Below are 18,794 nucleotides of genomic sequence, written 5' to 3'. Positions count from 1 at the left end.
GCCACACAGATGATCGTCCCAAGGACACCTTCTGATACCCACCAGAATTAAAAGACCGAGATGGGGAAGAAGATCATTTGCACACCTGGTCCCAAAGTTATTGAATGGTCTGCCACTTGGAATAAGACTACTGGAATATAAAATCAAATGCAGAAAAAAACCTCAAGACCTAGTTATTTCCCCAGTAACTCCTTATCAGGTATAGTCACCAAGTCCAGCACTCACCATCATGCGGAAGCACTCAGATAGCCATGCTCTACACAAATCCTAAACATAAACATAAACAGGACAGCTGGACTAAACGGTTTTAACATGTACACAACCGTTTGTGTATAGTCGTATATTAACTGGTTCGTTGAAATGTTTTTGCAGATGCATTGAAAACATAGGACAAAATGGCTCTGCAAATGCATGCTCTGGGCCCCAAGGTCACATTTTTCTTTTCCACATTTTAGCAGGTATATTTAAAGCTAAACTTTAGATACCTCAGTGGGTATATTGCATGTTGCTTTGTTCTCAGTGGTAGCAAGCAAAGTGCAGCTACACAGAAAAAGGTTTGCGTTTGCTAACATCAGTTCTGGAAGGACATTTTTGAAGTGTAAGGGAGAAGAGGAGACCAAAAAAGAGGGGGCAAAGAAAAAGTGTGAGATAACCCACCCACCTAACACACAGTCATGCAGTTCTTTTCCAGCATATCATCCATCTATTCATAACATGTTTTAACATAAGCAACCACTCACACCAGTTAATACATTTATGCATCCACTCACATCTAGACAATCATCCAAATATTAGCCTAAGATATTCATGCATTTATCCATATACTCATTCCCACAAATTCATTCATACACCTTCAACTATGAGTTTATCCATCCACAAGCACCCATGCATTCATAGCCCTAACAGTAAGGCACAAACACTAATGTGCACAGCATGTATTCACCAATATCGTTATCGCCACCCATCGATCCAGTTGTCATCTATTCATTCGTACATACATTCAAATCAAAGCAACTCAAGAAATTACTCACATAGGAAGCCTTCTAGAGTCTTCTAAACACATATATCAATGAAGAGGTATCCATCTTAAGCTCATTCTCTGCTCAAGAAAAAACTGAGAGTCAACACACTGCCTTAACTGCACATAAATCCGCAACTATATCATATTCTTATCACTTGGTTTCTTACCTTGTAAAAACCTCAATAAGTTAATAACTCAAATAACATCTTTCAAGTAATTCTGTCATGCATGGTATGCAACCTTGTTTTCATCCTAAGCAGAGAATGAAATCAGTACTTGGTACTGAAAATACACCTTGAGCCTCGTTTATACACGTAGAGGCTAAGCGTTCAGAAGGCAAGCTTAGAGCATGCCTTATTAACTGTAGGTCTCTGATCAAACATTCGGGGGATATTTGGATGTCCCTCGCTAATGACTGGGACTTGATGTTTGTCACCGAAACCTGGATAAAAGATTACTCTAATCCCGTTTTAGCGCTAGCCTCTCTACCTGGCTTTAAGATTTGTAGTGCAAACAGGCCTGGAATTAAAAGGGGTGGCAGGTTGCTCTCATTGTGAGAGACTCCTGTGAGATTACGTCGGAGGTGCCCAATCTTGGAGACATTGAGGGACTAAATTTATGTGTTAAGACTAGCCCGACGACATCCCTAGCTGGACTTTTTATTTACAGACCTCCTAACTCCCCCCCTTGTCTCACGTCTAACCTTTGCAATCTCATAGCGCAAAAGTCCTTACAATATAAAAATTATCTGGCACTAGGAGATTTTAACCTCCATATTTCAGATACAAAGTGTATCCAGTCTTCACAACTGCTGCTGTCACTTGAGGGCGCAAATCTTATGCACATGAAAAATCCCTAACTCATAGTGCAGGTAATATACTCGATTTGGTGTTCTCTAACATCTCTTCCCTAGTTGGTGAATCTACGCAAGAGCAGACTTGGTCTGATCACTTTCTGATCCCATCCTCTTGCAGTAGAACAAAACCCCAAGGCAAAGGGAAACCCTTACAAGCGCTCAAGAGGAATTGGAAAAAACGGACGCCAGCTTCCTTAGGACCGGTTTTTCTGGTAAGCCAACCCCATTGGTCCAATGACGCAGATAAGGATGCTGTGTCCTTGTATGCATGGATGTTGGGCGCTCTGGATAAGCTCACGCCAGCAAGATTAGTCAGTTCCCCTCGAAGGACTCCTTCGGCGCTGTGGTTCACATAGGAGCTGAGAGTGGCAAAGAGCAATTGTAAGCACTTAGAACGTGTCTGGAGAAAAGCGTATTGTCCCCAGGCAAAATAAACTTACAGGGAGGCCATAAAAGGCCTGCACATAGTCATGAAAACAGCTAGAAGGGCCATTTTGTGGGAGCGAACCAGTCGGGGGATGCCTCCCAGTCTGCATTTCTTCCGATCTCACTTGTGGCATCATTGGATGGAATCCTGAAGTGCAAGTCAGGATCCCCAGCAGACCCCTGCCCCCCAAAACTATGGGAGGCACTTGCCCATATTCTCAATCCAACCCTCAACCTCCTATGGAATAACGCATTAAGCACCGGCATTTTTCCAGAATCTTGGAAACATGCGATGCTCCAACCTCTTCTAAAAAAAAAACATTGCTAATTTGATGGATTTAAAAAACTATCATCCTATCTCTCTCCTCCCAGCGCCAGCTCAGATGTTGGAAAACTGGTGCAACATCAACTCAGCAATTTCATGGTTAACAACGATGTACTGCATGAAACACAATCCGGATTCCGGGCTGGTTTCAGTACTGAGAGGGCGCTATTGGAGGTGGTCGAATCAATTAGAATGGAAGTGGACGGCGGAGCCTCAGCTGTGCTGGTGCTGTTGGACCTGTCCGCCGCCTTTGATACGGTGGACCACCCAATTTTGCTGGCTAGATTGAGGAAGGCGTGAGTGAAATGGACGGCACTTGCTTGGATCAAGTCCTATCTTAGCGATCACACACAAAAAGTGATATTACATCCTCATAAATCAGAAGCCAAGCGCCTCTGGTGTGGGGTACCGCAGGGATCAGCGCTGAGCCCGCTACTTTTTAATATCTACTTGACCCCTTTGTGTGCGCTCATTTCTAAATGGGGAATTAAAACCGTCTCCTATGCAGATTACACACAGCTGGTGTTCTCCTTTAAAGACCTCTCGGCAAACACCTTCGAGAGGTTCAGTGGCTGTCTGTGTGACGTCTCTAGGTGGAGGAATAACAACAAAGTAAAATTGAACACAGAGAAAACCGAGGTGTTGTTCTTTGGCAATAATTTCCCTCCGACATCAGGTTTGTGGTGGCCGGAGCAAATGGGTTCTGCAGCCTGTCCGTCCTGGGTGTGAAATGGGATGCAGAGATGACATTTGCTTCCCAAATACGTTCCTTACATCTACTTGCTTTGAAATTCGGAAGGGATTTAGGAAATTTCTTTTTATTCCACCGGAGAGTTGTCGAAAACTAGTCATTCATGCTACAGTGACTTCAAGGCTTGACTAGGCCAACAGTCTGTTCCTTGGCCTTCCGGCATATTTGGAAAAAAGTCTGCAGATGGTGCAAAACGTAGCAGTGAGACTGATAGAAGAGTGCCATTCAGACAACACATTTCTCCACATGTAAAACAGCTCCATTGGTTGCCAGTTGCACAGCGTAGAGAATTCAAGGCCTTGACAATTGCTTTCAAGGCCCAGAATGGTAGCGGTCCCAATTACATCAAAAAATGTATTCGCCCTTATTTGCAAAGGCGGTTGTTACATTCTAATTCACAGAATCTGCTGTGTGTTCCCCCATTTCATAAAGGCTCGTATAGGAGGAAGGGCTTTCTCAGTTGGAGCAACCAGACTTTGGAATTCACTTCCGGTAAGACTTCGGCGTATACCGGATGAAGGGGAGTTCAGGAAAGCCCTAAAAACATGGCTTTCTAGCAGGGACTAGCTGAATTCTTTCAGTGTGGACACCCAATGCCTTTTGTTGCCGGATCACGCTAGCGCCGGGACACCTCTGTTTGAGGTAGCTGTTGCGCTTTACAAATAATGATGTATTCTATTGTATTGTATTGTAACTGTAATTGATGAATTTCTATGCTTTTGTAGGAGCTTAATCTGAACCTAAATATAACATCCCTGAAACCTTTGTTTTTTACAGTGAATTTCTAAGTTTCCTAACTATAACATCTCTGTAATCTTTGTTTTCTTTCTGAGAATTTCGCAGTATTTTTAATATAAATTGTACTAATATGTGAGTCACGAGTTCAATTTACTAATATACATTTTCAAATGTTTATAAATACATTTTATTCATACATTCATCCTTATATTTCAAAAGAACAATTTTTAAATTAAGATAAGGTAACTTATTTAGTCTTTCTATAAATGCAATGCACCAAGTCTTTTTTTTATTTTGTGTTAATTTTATGGATCCATGCATCCATTCCCAACCAAACCACACATTCAATATGAAACAACAACATATTTAATACAGTGGGTGTGTGAGTGGTTAAATGGGTGTGTGACTGGTTATGTGAGTGTGTGAGTGCCTGTGTGGGACAATAGTGGATGTGAGTGGTTCTCTGAGTCTGAGTGGATGTATCACTTACTGTATGGGTGTGTGAGTGGTCGTATGAATGAGTGACTGGGTGCATTAGTGGCTGTGTGGATGTGTAGGTGGGCGTGTGAGTGTGATGGGATGTATGACATGGTGTGTAAGTGGCTCTGTTGATCTCAGAGTGGTGTGTGAGTAGCATATGGGTGTGTGAGTGGCTGTGTCAGTGGTTTTGCTGTATGGGTGTGTGAATGGCTTAGTGGGTTTGTGAGTGGGTATGTAAGTGGCTGTATGGGTGTGTAAATAACTGTGTGAGTGGGTGTGTGAATGCCTGTATAGGTCTGAGTGGTTCTCTGGGTCTGTGAGTAGATTTGTGAGTGACTGTATGGGTTTGTAAGTGGATGTCTAGGTTGGGGTATGGATGTGTAAGTAGGTTTGTGAGGGGTTGTGTGGGGCTGTGAGAGAAGGTGTATTTATTTTGTTAACTGTGGATCCTTGCAAACCCAAACCAAAATATTTTGTGAGGCAATTTCTTACCCATGAGATGTCCCTCAATGACCTCTCTATCAGTCTCATGGGGTCAGAGTACCGCTACCCTGACTCCTCCTATCAGTTTTAAGTTTTATTCCCCCTCCACCCTCGGGACTAAAAGGCAGACTCAACTTTCCTTTTCAGTTTGATGCCAGATAGTCATGACTTGCTGTTGGTGCATGGATCTGCGGTGGATCCACTTCTCTAGAAATATATAAATCAATGTTTTTATTAACTAACATTACTGAACAGATTTACAAAAATTACAAAAAGTACTCTTTGTGGACCAAAATCTAGCTTTCTTCCAAACTTGGTATAATTCCGTTCAGCGGTTCGTGCTGTAGTCATGTCTAAAATCCCTATGGGAAAGTGTATGGGAAAAACACATTTTAGGACCCTCCTTTTTCTCAGCCCCCACTTTGCGGATCCCCCCAAAAGTTTTTATGAGGCAATTTCTTACCCATGAGATGTCCCTCAAAGACCTCTCTATCAGTCTCATGGGGTCAGGGTACCGCTACCCTGACTCCTCCTGTCAATTTTAGGTTTTATTCCCCCTCCACCCTCGGGACTAAAAGGCAGACGCAACTTTCCTTTCAGTTTGATGCTAGATAGTCATGACCTGCTGTTGGTGCATGGATCTGCGGTGGATCCACTTCTCTGGAAATATATAAATCAATTTTTTTATTAACTAACATTACTGAACAGATTTACACAAATTACAAAAAGTACTCTTTGTGGACCAAAATCTAGCTTTCTTCCAAATTTGGTATCATTCCGTTCAGCGGTTCGTGCTGTAGTCATGTCTAAAATCCCTATAGGAAAGTATATGGGAAAAACACATTTTAGGACCCTCCTTTTTCTCAGCCCCCACTTTGCAGATCCCCCCGAAAGTTACTAGACAGCAGCTGAAGTGAGTAACAAACTAGTTTTGAAGATTTTGTGAAGATTTGTCAAACAGCACCAAATTGATTAGCAAAACAGAAAAAGCTCTGTCTATGGAAACTAGGGGACCAATTAGGAAGGCGGGCGGACTTATATCTGCCCGCCACCCTATCTGGAATCGGGACCACCCGACAGGCTGTTAGCAGTCCCAACATAGGCATTACAATGCAACCGCCACCACGGCTGTCGCAATGCCTATCTTTTGCATTACGGCGGGTGCTGCTGGCTGCAGCGCCTGCATCAATGCAAAAAGGGGACCCTGCACATATGCACTAAGTGGCAGGCACCGCACAGATATGGTGCCCACATCGAAGTGTAAAACAACAGGAGAGAGAAAGGGATTTCCACTATGTGGAGGGGAATACTCCTGGTCCTCTTAATGGTCAAATAACCAAACAATAGGAGGAGTACCACCACAAGACCTATCAAGGTCTCAGAATGTGGGGAGAGAAACTGCACAAAAAAAGAAATTATCCTTTTTTAGAAGACCTCTCACTCACCAACCTAGTTGGTGACATGCTTCATCATCGGGGTCCCACCCGAACAGCCGAATGCCATCCGGGTGTGCAGCGACACCTGACTACAGTGGAGCGGGTTGTTTTTTTGTGAGAGTAGGTGAAAAAGTGAGTTAAAAATTGTCCAGATATAACTCGCTTGAAAAGTTTTATTCTGGAGCTACTGGACAATGTTAAAAAGTTGCTAAGATACGTGTATCGGTTTAATTGACCATTAGTATCTGTAAAAGGTGGAGACATAGTGCAAATAAAAACGGTCTACATGTTTCAATCTGTATAAGGAATTGCCAGGTTTTCGTCAGGACCAAGTGTGCGTGACCTGGGCAGTGTACACACGCTAAGGTGTACCCAACCCTCGATCACAGGAACCCAACCGTGTACTTGGAGTTGGTGTCCTTTCGTCCAGTGTGAGAAAGGAAAAAAACTTGAATATACAGCGTTGTGTGCCTCATAGGAGTCGGGGTCGTGATGCTAAATCCATTGACACGATTTACCCTGGTTTATACATCCGCCATTCCGCCCAGATAGCGTCCGCTGCTCCTTTTTTGTGCAGTTTCTCTCCCCACATTCTGAGACCTTGACAGGTCTTGTGGTGGTACTCCTCCTATTGTTTATTTATTTGCCCACATCGGAGTGCCAGGGGGCATATGCATGGTGGTCCGTCTTTCCAACTGCCACACATCTGCCCACCACTGAAATATAGAAGGGGATGTGATGGGTCCGATGGAGGTGGGACCGCCACCAACAGGCTGTCGTTGCAGTCCCAATCGGGCCCTCAGTCCTAAAAATAACTACCTACTGGCGGCCACCAGTAAGCAATATATATATGCCATGATTAATATTTGAACGTTTTAGTTTTTGGGCTATCACTGGACTTGATATGTGACATGACCTGATTTTAAAAAATTTGTCTGTGCTATTAGTATTGGACAAATTGATTTTGTATGTATAAGCTGATTGTATTTTGATCTGACATTTTGTGTTTTTAATGTAACCTTAGTGGTACTTTTTCGGCTATAGTTGACAAACTAACTTTACTATATATAATAATATGAATATAAAGAAATTAACTTCTCACAACAGAGTACTCGCCCACAATGGCATCCAAATGATGTGAAAAATCTTAATTATTCTCCAAGTCTAAAAACAAAGAATGTGTTTATTTAAAGTAAAAAAACAGTAGCAAAGACTAACAGCTGTGATTTGCGACCTGCTGTCACACCCACCTCCAGAGCAGTACTGCATCTCTGCAAGCAGTTCCTGTACTCGAATATTGAACCCTGCCCAAACCTACTTGCAGCTAGGCCAAAAACATGAACTGTGAAGACTTTTACAATTCAAATACAAATAACTAATTTGGACAGGTACAGTCATCCTGAGTGATTTAACTGAATAATACTTTTGCAAATGTAATCATTTCATTTCAATTATATAATTCATTTAATTACATAAATGTTATGGGTGCCTGGGCCAGGGTGCAACAGGAACAATAAGTGAGCCACTGGCCCCCTCGCACCCTCTGGTAGTTCGGCCACTCACATGTGGAGGGAACACATAAGGAGCTTGAAATACATGACAGAAGGTGCACCTTTTGAAAACTTTATATTTTTAAACATACCTTTGAGTATGCATCCATTAACCCCAATCATGAAGCCGGCACTGTGGTACAGAGGAAGAGGGGTGTATATAATGTCATTAGAATTTACGCCAGCAGTGTTGAACAGGCCACTTCCCATCAGAAGTCGGTGCTGAGTTATGACAGCAGCCTTTGGAAGACCTTAAAACACATAGGAAGATATTATTGTTCTATTTGACAGCTTCGGGAACACTTACTCAACAGGAGGTGAAACTGTTAACATTTTAATTTTCATTCCCCATCATAGTATCAAATGCTGTTATAGTTTTCAATTCGTCTGCTTTTGCGGTGAATGCCACAGGGAGGATCCAAAATATCGAGAGAGAGAAATTAAACATTTATTTGATACGGACAGTTTGGCAGGCCCTGTGCCCAACCACTCACTGGGTACAACCGAAAGCTGGGCACAGTGAAGGTGTTACCCATCTGCGGGCAAGGTTGGTAGAGGGCCTGGCTAAAGGCTGACCCATAGGCCAGACCTTGTGCCCAACCCTCCACTGCAAATAGCAGACACATTGAAGTCAGCAGTGCAACGTATTCTATCAACACACTTTCTAGAATATTCTACAACACGTGCAGGTTAAAAGTTCATCCATTTTTTTTAAACCTAACGATATTTTTTTGCAACATTTTCTTGAACATTTAATGGTACTTGCAGGTTAAAAGTTCATGATTGTTTTAAGTTCGAACAGTGCCTTCCAAATGCAAGTAGCAGGTGTGGTTTATCCTATGATATGTATTCCACGATGAACCTGCTTTTTCTTAACCAATAACAAAGATGCGTTTCCACAAAATGAATGTGCACCCTACTTTTGAAAAGCAATGCTTTTCATCTCCCAATCAGGTATCGTTTTGTACGGCCAAAAAAAAGTAGTTCCCCATCTTGAAACAAATCTCTTATTCTACAAAGGAACTGCATGAGCTACAGACATCTTTCCATACCTTCCAGCCATACCTTCAAAATGCGTGTGAGAAGGTGGGCGTCATGCCTAAGTGAGTGTATATTGGTGCCTACAACCTAATACACAACGGCTACGCAGTAGTATGCTTGATACGAGGTATGTAATGCAATTGCCGCTTACGCAACTAATAGATTTAAGGCCGCCTCCTGATCACGTCGGTGCCTCCCCCTAGACTCCGAGAAGTCCAGAGGCACTGACGGACAGGTAGGCGGCAGCTTGGTGTTGGCGTTGGGTTGCTTGAATGTGAATGTGGGGTGTACTTGTAAAGCGCACTGCGACTCCAAGGTGTATCCTGGCGCTGAAGACTGCTGGGGAACCCGTCCTGGTTTTCCTGTGAGATGGTCCCTTTCTGGGTATCTCCAAGGTGAAACCAGGCATCCCCGGCATCTGTGGGGGGTCGTTGTAGAGATGAGGCAAGCTTAATGCCCAGATTTGCCAAGTGTGTTCCATGGTTAGAGTAGGCACCGAGTCGAGAATTATCGAGTCCGATTTGACCCTGGTCCACGACCCTGCCGCGTCGGGAATTGAACCCTGGTCCCAGGCCGTTCTCTGCTTACGGGTCCGCCGCCTCTAACCAGTGAGCCACACCACTCCCCTATGCTGAGCGATTTCACCACTGTTCACACTAGGTAGAAATCGGTTGTGAGGTTTGAGCCCAGTTTGCCAGACTAAATATCGACTGAGTTCAAATATGAGAATATGATGCACATTTTCACAAGTGTTAAACTAACCAATGAGGATGAATAAACACTACCCTATATTAACTCCCTTCATTGCTTAGAGACTAAGTAGCCAATATGTGGACACGTGAGAGGTCCCTTTTTTTCTTGTAATGTTTAATAGACTGAGAAGTGTGTAATGCCTGGACTGATTGATGATGTTTAAAAAGAGAGGGAGATCCCTTGGTGGAAACACTAAATTCAGTCAATTAGTATACCATTTACCCCAATATAGGCCCATATATTGCAAATGGTTGCTAACACTATACAATACACAGTCTGTAAATTCTTTCTTTTTATTTATTGGTTAAAAACATATCCTAGGTATTACAAATTCTAAAAACAATATGTTATAATTGCATTAAAAACATGTACAGTATTACCACATTTATATTCATATATATTTCATCAATCAATTGCAGGCAAAATATAAAACAAAGTTATTTCTAAACACTGTATAAAAAAGAGAGACAAACGACAGACACTATTATTTGTCATAGGTATACACATCAGGGAAACCCAATTTCCAAAAGCTGATCCTGGACACACTTAATTGTTCATGTCTGCAGGATAGGCTCTGTCCCTTAAATTGTGTGGATGTAGGCGTCGATGCGTTTCGATGGTTTTTAACAGTAATAGACCATCTTTTTCAAGACAAATTGATAAGTCTCTCCTATAAAGGGCACTGGTTGGTTGCCACTTTAGATCAATTCCTTATCGCATGTTATTTGTTAGCATGGATCCCATTCCACATCTCTTATTTATATATCCCCCATATTTCAAGGTTATTTCTTAAAATCTTAGAAATCGTAGTCTGTCTTTTTATTGTAGCAGTTGCTTGTTAATAACCGATGTGCAATTTCTCTTCAGTAAATCTCTTTTAGAACGTCACTATGTGGGCAGATCTTCTTCACCCGACAGTATATATTTAAAAGGGGGCTGCAGGGGAGATTCTTACAGTGTTGTCACTGATTCATGGTTCACCTAAATTAAAAACAAACACATCTTTGGATCCCAGGTGTGCTTTCTTAAAACTTTTCCGTGCCTGTTCAGTCTTGGCTTACAGAAATCAATTCAGCAGCTCGTCCTCACACCTGGGTTGTCTCACGCTGTTCCTCCAATCGGCCTACAGACGTCACACTATTTGGAACAAAAGTTCCTCCTAGTTCGTAGGCACACATGCTCACACTACTGGGACAGCTGTGCCGCAGCGGCCAGAAAACATGAGTTCAGAGCACAGCGCTCACGATTTAATCCCCTGCTCCGGCAGCACTTCAGCTCAGCACCATGTGAATCAGGGCAATAGCTCACCTAATAGCTCACTTAATTTCCACACCGGCCTCGAGGGCCTTCAGACCCATACGGGTAAGTAGTTTACGCTTTACAAATACCGTATTGATTTATCTTCGCACTCCCTATATAACACCATCTAGGCACCATATACAAGTTGGAAAGGTGTGGCACAGTGCCCAGAGCACATGACTTCACAGCATAGGACACACAGTTTGGGCTCACGGTCTCATCCCCTAGTCCAGCAACAGCTCAATTTAGCAGCATGACACTCTTGGCAATAGCTCACTTAATTTCCGTACCCAGCACTTTCAGACCGGTAGGGGCCAGTAGTTCAGCAGCTTTATCACTGAGTCCAGCTGCAGCTCAGCTTACACCCCCAGCGCCATCAGACCCGTAGGCGTGAGTAGTTTGCACTTTACAAATATCAAATTGATTTGATACGCACAAATTTTCCTTCGCACTCCCTGTATAACACCCCTAAGCACCATACACAAGTTAAAATGTTTGAAACAGAAGTTCCTCCGAATAGGTATAACTACATGCTGACACTACTTGGACAGATGTGGCACAGCGGCCAGAGCACATGACTTCACAGCATATAACACACAGTTTGGGCTCACGCTTTCATCTCCGTGTCCGGCAGCAGCTCAGCTTAGCAGCATGAGACTCTAGACAATACCTCACATATTTTCGGTACCCCAGGACATTCAGACCAGTATGGGTCAGTACTTCGTCCTAGTAGGTATAAACACATGCTGACACTACTTACACAGCTGTAGTGCAGCGGCCAGGGCACATGACTTCAAAGCATAAGACACACAGTTTGGGCTCACGCTTTAACCCCGAGTCTCGCAGCAGCTCACCTTAGCAGCATCAGACTCTACGCAATACCTCACTAAATTTCCGTAGTCCAGCACTTTCACACCGGTAGGGGTGAATACTTCGCTTCGCACCCACTCTATAGCACACCCTAAACACCCCACGAGGTTACAGTGCTCCTACCCTCCTCTTTCCTACTTTTTTCACTCTTTTTCCCCCTTACTCGCTTCAACGGAATCACAAAATGGCGGCCAACACTTCCTCGTTGCAACCGCTCGCAGCCAATAAGCAGCAAGCTCATGATCGTAACGCCTCAGCCAATCAGATGGCAGAATTCCCAAATATTGATATCTGTCAATTTCGATATTTCTCAAAAACTACAGAACAGATTTACACCAAATAAACAAAAGCGTGCTTTCTAGACCAAGACCCTTCTCCCTGCCAATTCCGTGCACCCGTTCAACCTGGAGCCTGGTCTAAAATTTCCTATGAAAATGAACATGGAGAAAACACGTTTTGGGACCTCCCTTTTTTCTCAGCCCCACCCCCCTTGACAAATCACCCCCCAAACTTTCAACATAGGAGCTGATATGAACAAAGAATTTGTTTGGAAAATGTCATCAAACGACGTCAAAGTTATAAGCAAAACAAAAATGTTCTTCCTATGGAAACTTGGTCCTAACTATAACTACCTACCTACTGGCGACCGCCAGTAGGTAATATATATATATATATATTATACATATATATATGAGGTAAATTGTCGTCCAACAGCAAATCCGGCCAAGAAATGACGAGGCAAAACCCAGTAATGGTGTGTGGTAATTTTATTGTGCTAAACACCAATCCACCATGACGCGTTTCGGCCTTATGAGGCCTTGATCACATGACAACGTCATAGGGGCAGATTACCCATTTTAAAGTGCAACGTGCCAATTATTTCCTAAACATAGATATATATAGAAGACGCTGTGACCCTGCCTTTGCATGCCGGTGCCGGCGGTGGCGGCAGGAGCCTCCCAATATTTTTCACCAACATCCAGTTCAACGAACAAGGAAATGCGGCACACGATTCAGTTCTCAGGTGATTTAATGTGAAATAACCAAACAACGTGTTTCGGCTGGAGCCGAAACACATGGTTTGGTTACTGCACATTAAATCACCTGAGAAATGAATCGGTATGACGCATTCCTTTGTTTGCTAAATTGGATGTAGTTGAAAAAAAAATATGTACTGTTGCCAGAATAATGTGAACTGTCCTTGAATACCAGCACTTACCTGTATTCCCTGGTGCATTTTGGGAATTGTATGCCTATCAGTCACGTGATTCATGATACACCTATAAAATGTATGCACAGATGCATTTGGCTTTTCCGCTTCCTTTCCGTGAAGAAGGCAAACGCAGAAACATTTAGGAGTTAAGGAAACTCTTGTGCTGCACAGCCCTGGAATAAAGCAACTTGTTTCCAGAAACAGGCCTCTGGTGTTGTTATATATATATCTATATATTAGGGTGTGAGAAAATGCATCAATTTATCACATGGATGATGTCATCAGTGATGTCATCAGTGATGTCATTTGAGATGTCATCGGTGATGTCATCAGTGATATCACTGACCATGTCATGAGTAATATAATATGTGACGTCATCAGCAGTGCATTGCGGGGGCGCGAGTTATAGTTAGCAGAACTTACTATAACAGAGGAATTTCTATGGTTTTGTGTGAATGAAATGTCCAACTAACTATAACACCCCTGAAACCTATGTTTTTTTCAGTGAATTTCTAAGGTTTTTTAAATGCTAATTTCTAAACTATAACGTGCCTGAAACCTATGTTTTTGTCAGTGAAAAAATATATGTATATATATATATAGATATATATATATAGATAGATATATATATATATATATATCTATATATATATATATATATATATCCAACCAAAGAGTTGCCTGCAGTGAGGGAGCCCACACAAGTATTTTCCTTCAGCAAACATCTTTAATGAAGGACAGCGTGAGAAGCAGCATGGTACCTTCGCACAAATCAAATGTCCAGCCCGACGCGTTTCGTGCCTGACAGCACTTCCTCATGGGCTCTGGGCTCAGGTAAGGACTCCGGCAGTTTGTAACAGCACCTGTTAAATCTCTTGACACCCCGCCCGGATGGGCGTAACCACCCGCGTGGCCTCCTGGTAGTCGTAGTGCCGTTAGTCTTACTCATGTGAGTTGTCGTGCCTTCCTGATAATTAAAAACTGTTTTAATCCAAGTGGATTGCGATGAGCACTTCAGCAGCTTCTAACGCCCACTTGCACCTTCATTAGCTGGTACTTGTTCCTTAAGCTGCCGCGGCATGTGGCGCTACAGCGGGTCTTCACAAAAATGAAGCAGGGCTCTCCTCGCGGCTCAGGCGGTGCCGCAATACATCCAACCAAAGAGTTGCCTGCAGTGAGGGAGCCCACACAAGTATTTTCCTTCAGCAAACATCTTTAATGAAGGACAGCGTGAGAAGCAGCATGGTACCTTCGCACAAATCAAATGTCCAGCCCGACGCGTTTCGTGCCTGACAGCACTTCCTCATGGGCTCTGGGCTCAGGTAAGGACTCCGGCAGTTTGTAACAGCACCTGTTAAATCTCTTGACACCCTGCCCGGATGGGCGTAACCACCCGCGTGGCCTCCTGGTAGTCCTAGTGCCGTTAGTCTTACTCATGTGAGTTGTCGTGCCTGCCTGATAATTAAAAACTGTTTTAATCCAAGTGGATTGCGATGAGCACTTCAGCAGCTTCTAACGCCCACTTGCACCTTCATTAGGCACGAAACGCGTCGGGCTGGACATTTGATTTGTGCGAAGGTACCATGCTGCTTCTCACGCTGTCCTTCATTAAAGATGTTTGCTGAAGGAAAATACTTGTGTGGGCTCCCTCACTGCAGGCAATTCTTTGGTTGGATGTATTGCGGCACCGCCTGAGCCGCGAGGAGAGCCCTGCTTCATTTTTGTGAAGACCCGCTGTAGCGCCACATGCCGCGGCAGCTTAAGGAACAAGTACCAGCTAATGAAGGTGCAAGTGGGCGTTAGAAGCTGCTGAAGTGCTCATCGCAATCCACTTGGATTAATACAGTTTTTAATTATCAGGAAGGCACGACAACTCACATGAGTAAGACTAACGGCACTACGACTACCAGGAGGCCACGCGGGTGGCTACGCCCATCCGGGCGGGGTGTCAAGAGATTTAACAGGTGCTGTTACAAACTGCCGGAGTCCTTACCTGAGCCCAGAGCCCATGAGGAAGTGCTGTCAGGCACGAAATGCGTCGGGCTGGACATTTGATTTGTGCGAAGGTACCATGCTGCTTCTCACGCTGTCCTTCATTAAAGATGTTTGCTGAAGGAAAATACTTGTGTGGGCTCCCTCACTGCAGGCAATTCTTTGGTTGGATGTATTGCGGCACCGCCTGAGCCGCGAGGAGAGCCCTGCTTCATTTTTGTGAAGACCCGCTGTAGCGCCACATGCCGCGGCAGCTTAAGGAACAAGTACCAGCTAATGAAGGTGCAAGTGGGCGTTAGAAGCTGCTGAAGTGCTCATCGCAATCCACTTGGATTAATACAGTTTTTAATTATCAGGAAGGCACGACAACTCACATGAGTAAGACTAACGGCACTACGACTACCAGGAGGCCACGCGGGTGGCTACGCCCATCCGGGCGGGGTGTCAAGAGATTTAACAGGTGCTGTTACAAACTGCCGGAGTCCTTACCTGAGCCCAGAGCCCATGAGGAAGTGCTGTCGGGCACGAAACGCGTCGGGCTGGACATTTGATTTGTGCGAAGGTACCATGCTGCTTCTCACGCTGTCCTTCATTAAAGATGTTTGCTGAAGGAAAATACTTGTGTGGGCTCCCTCTCTGCAGGCAATTCTTTGGTTGGATGTATTGCGGCACCGCCTGAGCCGCGAGGAGAGCCCTGCTTCATTTTTGTGAAGACCCGCTGTAGCGCCACATGCCGCGGCAGCTTAAGGAACAAGTACCAGCTAATGAAGGTGCAAGTGGGCGTTAGAAGCTGCTGAAGTGCTCATCGCAATCCACTTGGATTAATATAGTTTTTAATTATCAGGAAGGCACGACAACTCACATGAGTAAGACTAACGGCACTACGACTACCAGGAGGCCACGCGGGTGGCTACGCCCATCCGGGCGGGGTGTCAAGAGATTTAACAGGTGCTGTTACAAACTGCCGGAGTCCTTACCTGAGCCCAGAGCCCATGAGGAAGTGCTGTCAGGCACGAAACGCGTCGGGCTGGACATTTGATTTGTGCGAAGGTACCATGCTGCTTCTCACGCTGTCCTTCATTAAAGATGATTGCTGAAGGAAAATACTTGTGTGGGCTCCCTCACTGCAGGCAATTCTTTGGTTGGATATATATATATCTATATATATATATATATATATATATATATATATATATATATATATATATAGATATATATATATCCACCACTCTGCTTTCCGAATAAAGAAAGGACTGTCCAGGCCACTCGTTCAAAAAGTGTGTTTATTTAGAACAGCTCGCTGTTCTAAATAAACACGCTTTTGGTACAACGAGTGGCCTGGACAGTCCTTTCTGTATTCAGAAAGCAGAGTGGTGGATTTACAGGGATTTGCTATCCCGTCCGGGCCCGCCGCTGTGAGTGGCAGGGGTCCTAAGCGGCTTTTATGTTAGATATATATACCCAGATGTACTGGGTACCACACCCTCCTGGACCAAACTAGAATCCCTGGGATGATTTAAGCCTGGTTGGTCTTGATCATGTTCAGAACTTGAGCGGTAGGAAGGCATACAGGAGTCCTGGGCTCCACTCTATGGCCAATGCGTTTCTGAGAGAGAGCAGTGTTGGTGACTCTAGCATGCAAGAACGGTGACATTGTGTGTTCTCAGCAGTGGCAAAAAGCTCCAGCCAGGGTGTTCGACCTGGCACCTTTGGCATGGTATTCTACCAAATATTTTGCCCTTACTGCCCTGTTTTTGCTGAACCATTTTGTTGGCATTAGGACTTTGTTTCTGCTAACCATTGGTAAGGTGCTTGTGCTCTCTCCCTTAAACATGGTAAAATTCTTATACATCTAATTACCACCTTTAATTTACTTAAAAGTCCTTAGTATATAGTGTTACATGTACCCAGGGTCTGTAAATCAAATGCTACAAGAGGACTGCAGCACTCATTATGCCACTCACTAAAGTAGTACTGTATAACATGTCTTAGGCCTACCACTACGGCCTGTAGTGATGTTTTAAACTAACATTTTGACTTAGTCAAATAAAACTTTTGACAGGCCTGAATCTTCCTTCTTCATACTTATAAGTCACCCTTAATGTAGGCCCTAAAAGCTCATAGAGCAGAGTTCCTATTATTTAAAAAACAGGACATGTGTGCTTAGGTTTTATATGTCCAGGCAGTGGATAACTCCTGTGTTCGTTTTACATTGTAGCAAAGCTACCCTTCCCATAGACCAACATTGGTTTACCTTATTAACTTATTACATAACTTCAATTTGGAAGCAGATGGAGAAATACTTCATCTACTCATATGAATTGTAATTTAAGATTAACTTTAATGCAGAAGTCGAATTTTAAGTTACCATTCTAAAAATGCCACTTTTACAAAAGAAAAAAAACTTTTACAAAGTTGCCATTTTTCAGTGTAAACCAAATGTGCCTCTGACAGTCTCCAGGGTCACATGGCAGTAATGGAGCCTGTGGTGTAATGTGTATTCCATTTAGGCAAGGGACAACAAGGTCTTGGGTGTAGTTCACACCTAGGCATGCACACACAAGACAGTTTGGAGCCAAACCTAAGAGAAGGGGCAGAACCTGTTTAAGGGTATACAAAGAGGGTCAACACACACAAGCTGGCACTGGGTATAAAAGTGGCACCCTCAGACCCAATCATCAGAAGACTCCTAAACTTCCAAAGTATTCAGAAAAAGGAATACCACGCTATCTGAAGAGGGAAGACTGGACCTGCTTGCCTTAAAACGCAGACCTGTAATCCTAGTTCTCTTCCAGGGGTACCCTCATCAAAGTCATAAGCATTGAATAGTTCTGTCCACATGTGAGGACCCTAGAGCACTTATAAAATACATGTATGTATATATACAGCAATCTAAATGGTTATATACACTCCCAACTATTGAGGCCTACAAACAGGCTAAGAAGTTCAAATTTCATTTTCAAAAGAAAACATTTACGTTCATGTAAGTCGCCATGAAGTATAGGTGAACATATCAATCCTTTCACAAGCTTTCTTTCAAATGAAAATAAATGAAGGACAGAATTAGCCAATACCCTGCAAATAATACATTCAGCTAATACGACTGGCACAGTGCCCTTAAGAACCTCATAGTACCCTCATTATTTCATCATGCCCCACAGGTGACAGTTAGATCAGGTCATTTGTACAGGACAATATAGGAATCTGGGTAAAATTTAATGAGGACTGTAGTATTTTTGTTCTTGATATTAATTGTTTTGTAGAAAGCAATTGAGTTCTTACTGGGCCATAATTTATAAAAAGTTTGATTCACTTATGTCTCTAGTTTTGCCCACACAGAATATTAACAACCTTGATACATCACAGGAGTGGACAGATTTCTTTGCCTGAGTTGAAGGATTTGGAAAAAAGTGAGCAAAGAAATTGTTTGATAAATTTGGAAATCAGACACTACTTAAAGGATAAAACGAGGATGAGTTATCAGGTTTTAAGAAAAACTGTATATGGTTTGTTTGCACACAGGGCTTGGATTTCATTTACTCTGTGAGCTGAAGAAATTG

General features: G+C 43.3%; 1 protein-coding gene across 1 annotated transcript in view; it reads right to left on the bottom strand.

The window, feature by feature from the left end:
• Window positions 1-18,794, bottom strand: part of SLC27A2 (solute carrier family 27 member 2) — a 471,878-nt gene that overhangs the window by 331,122 nt on the left and 121,962 nt on the right. Inside the window, exon 3 of the mRNA XM_078684751.1 lies at window positions 8,159-8,317. Within this exon, the coding sequence (XP_078540877.1) occupies window positions 8,159-8,317 (159 nt within the window). The remainder of the gene's footprint in view (window positions 1-8,158; window positions 8,318-18,794) is intronic.

This window comes from Lissotriton helveticus, chromosome 3_2 (assembly GCF_964261635.1).
Source record: "Lissotriton helveticus chromosome 3_2, aLisHel1.1, whole genome shotgun sequence".
In the NCBI taxonomy this organism is placed as follows: Eukaryota; Metazoa; Chordata; class Amphibia; order Caudata; family Salamandridae; genus Lissotriton; species Lissotriton helveticus.
This window is presented reverse-complemented; position numbering and strand designations above follow the sequence as displayed.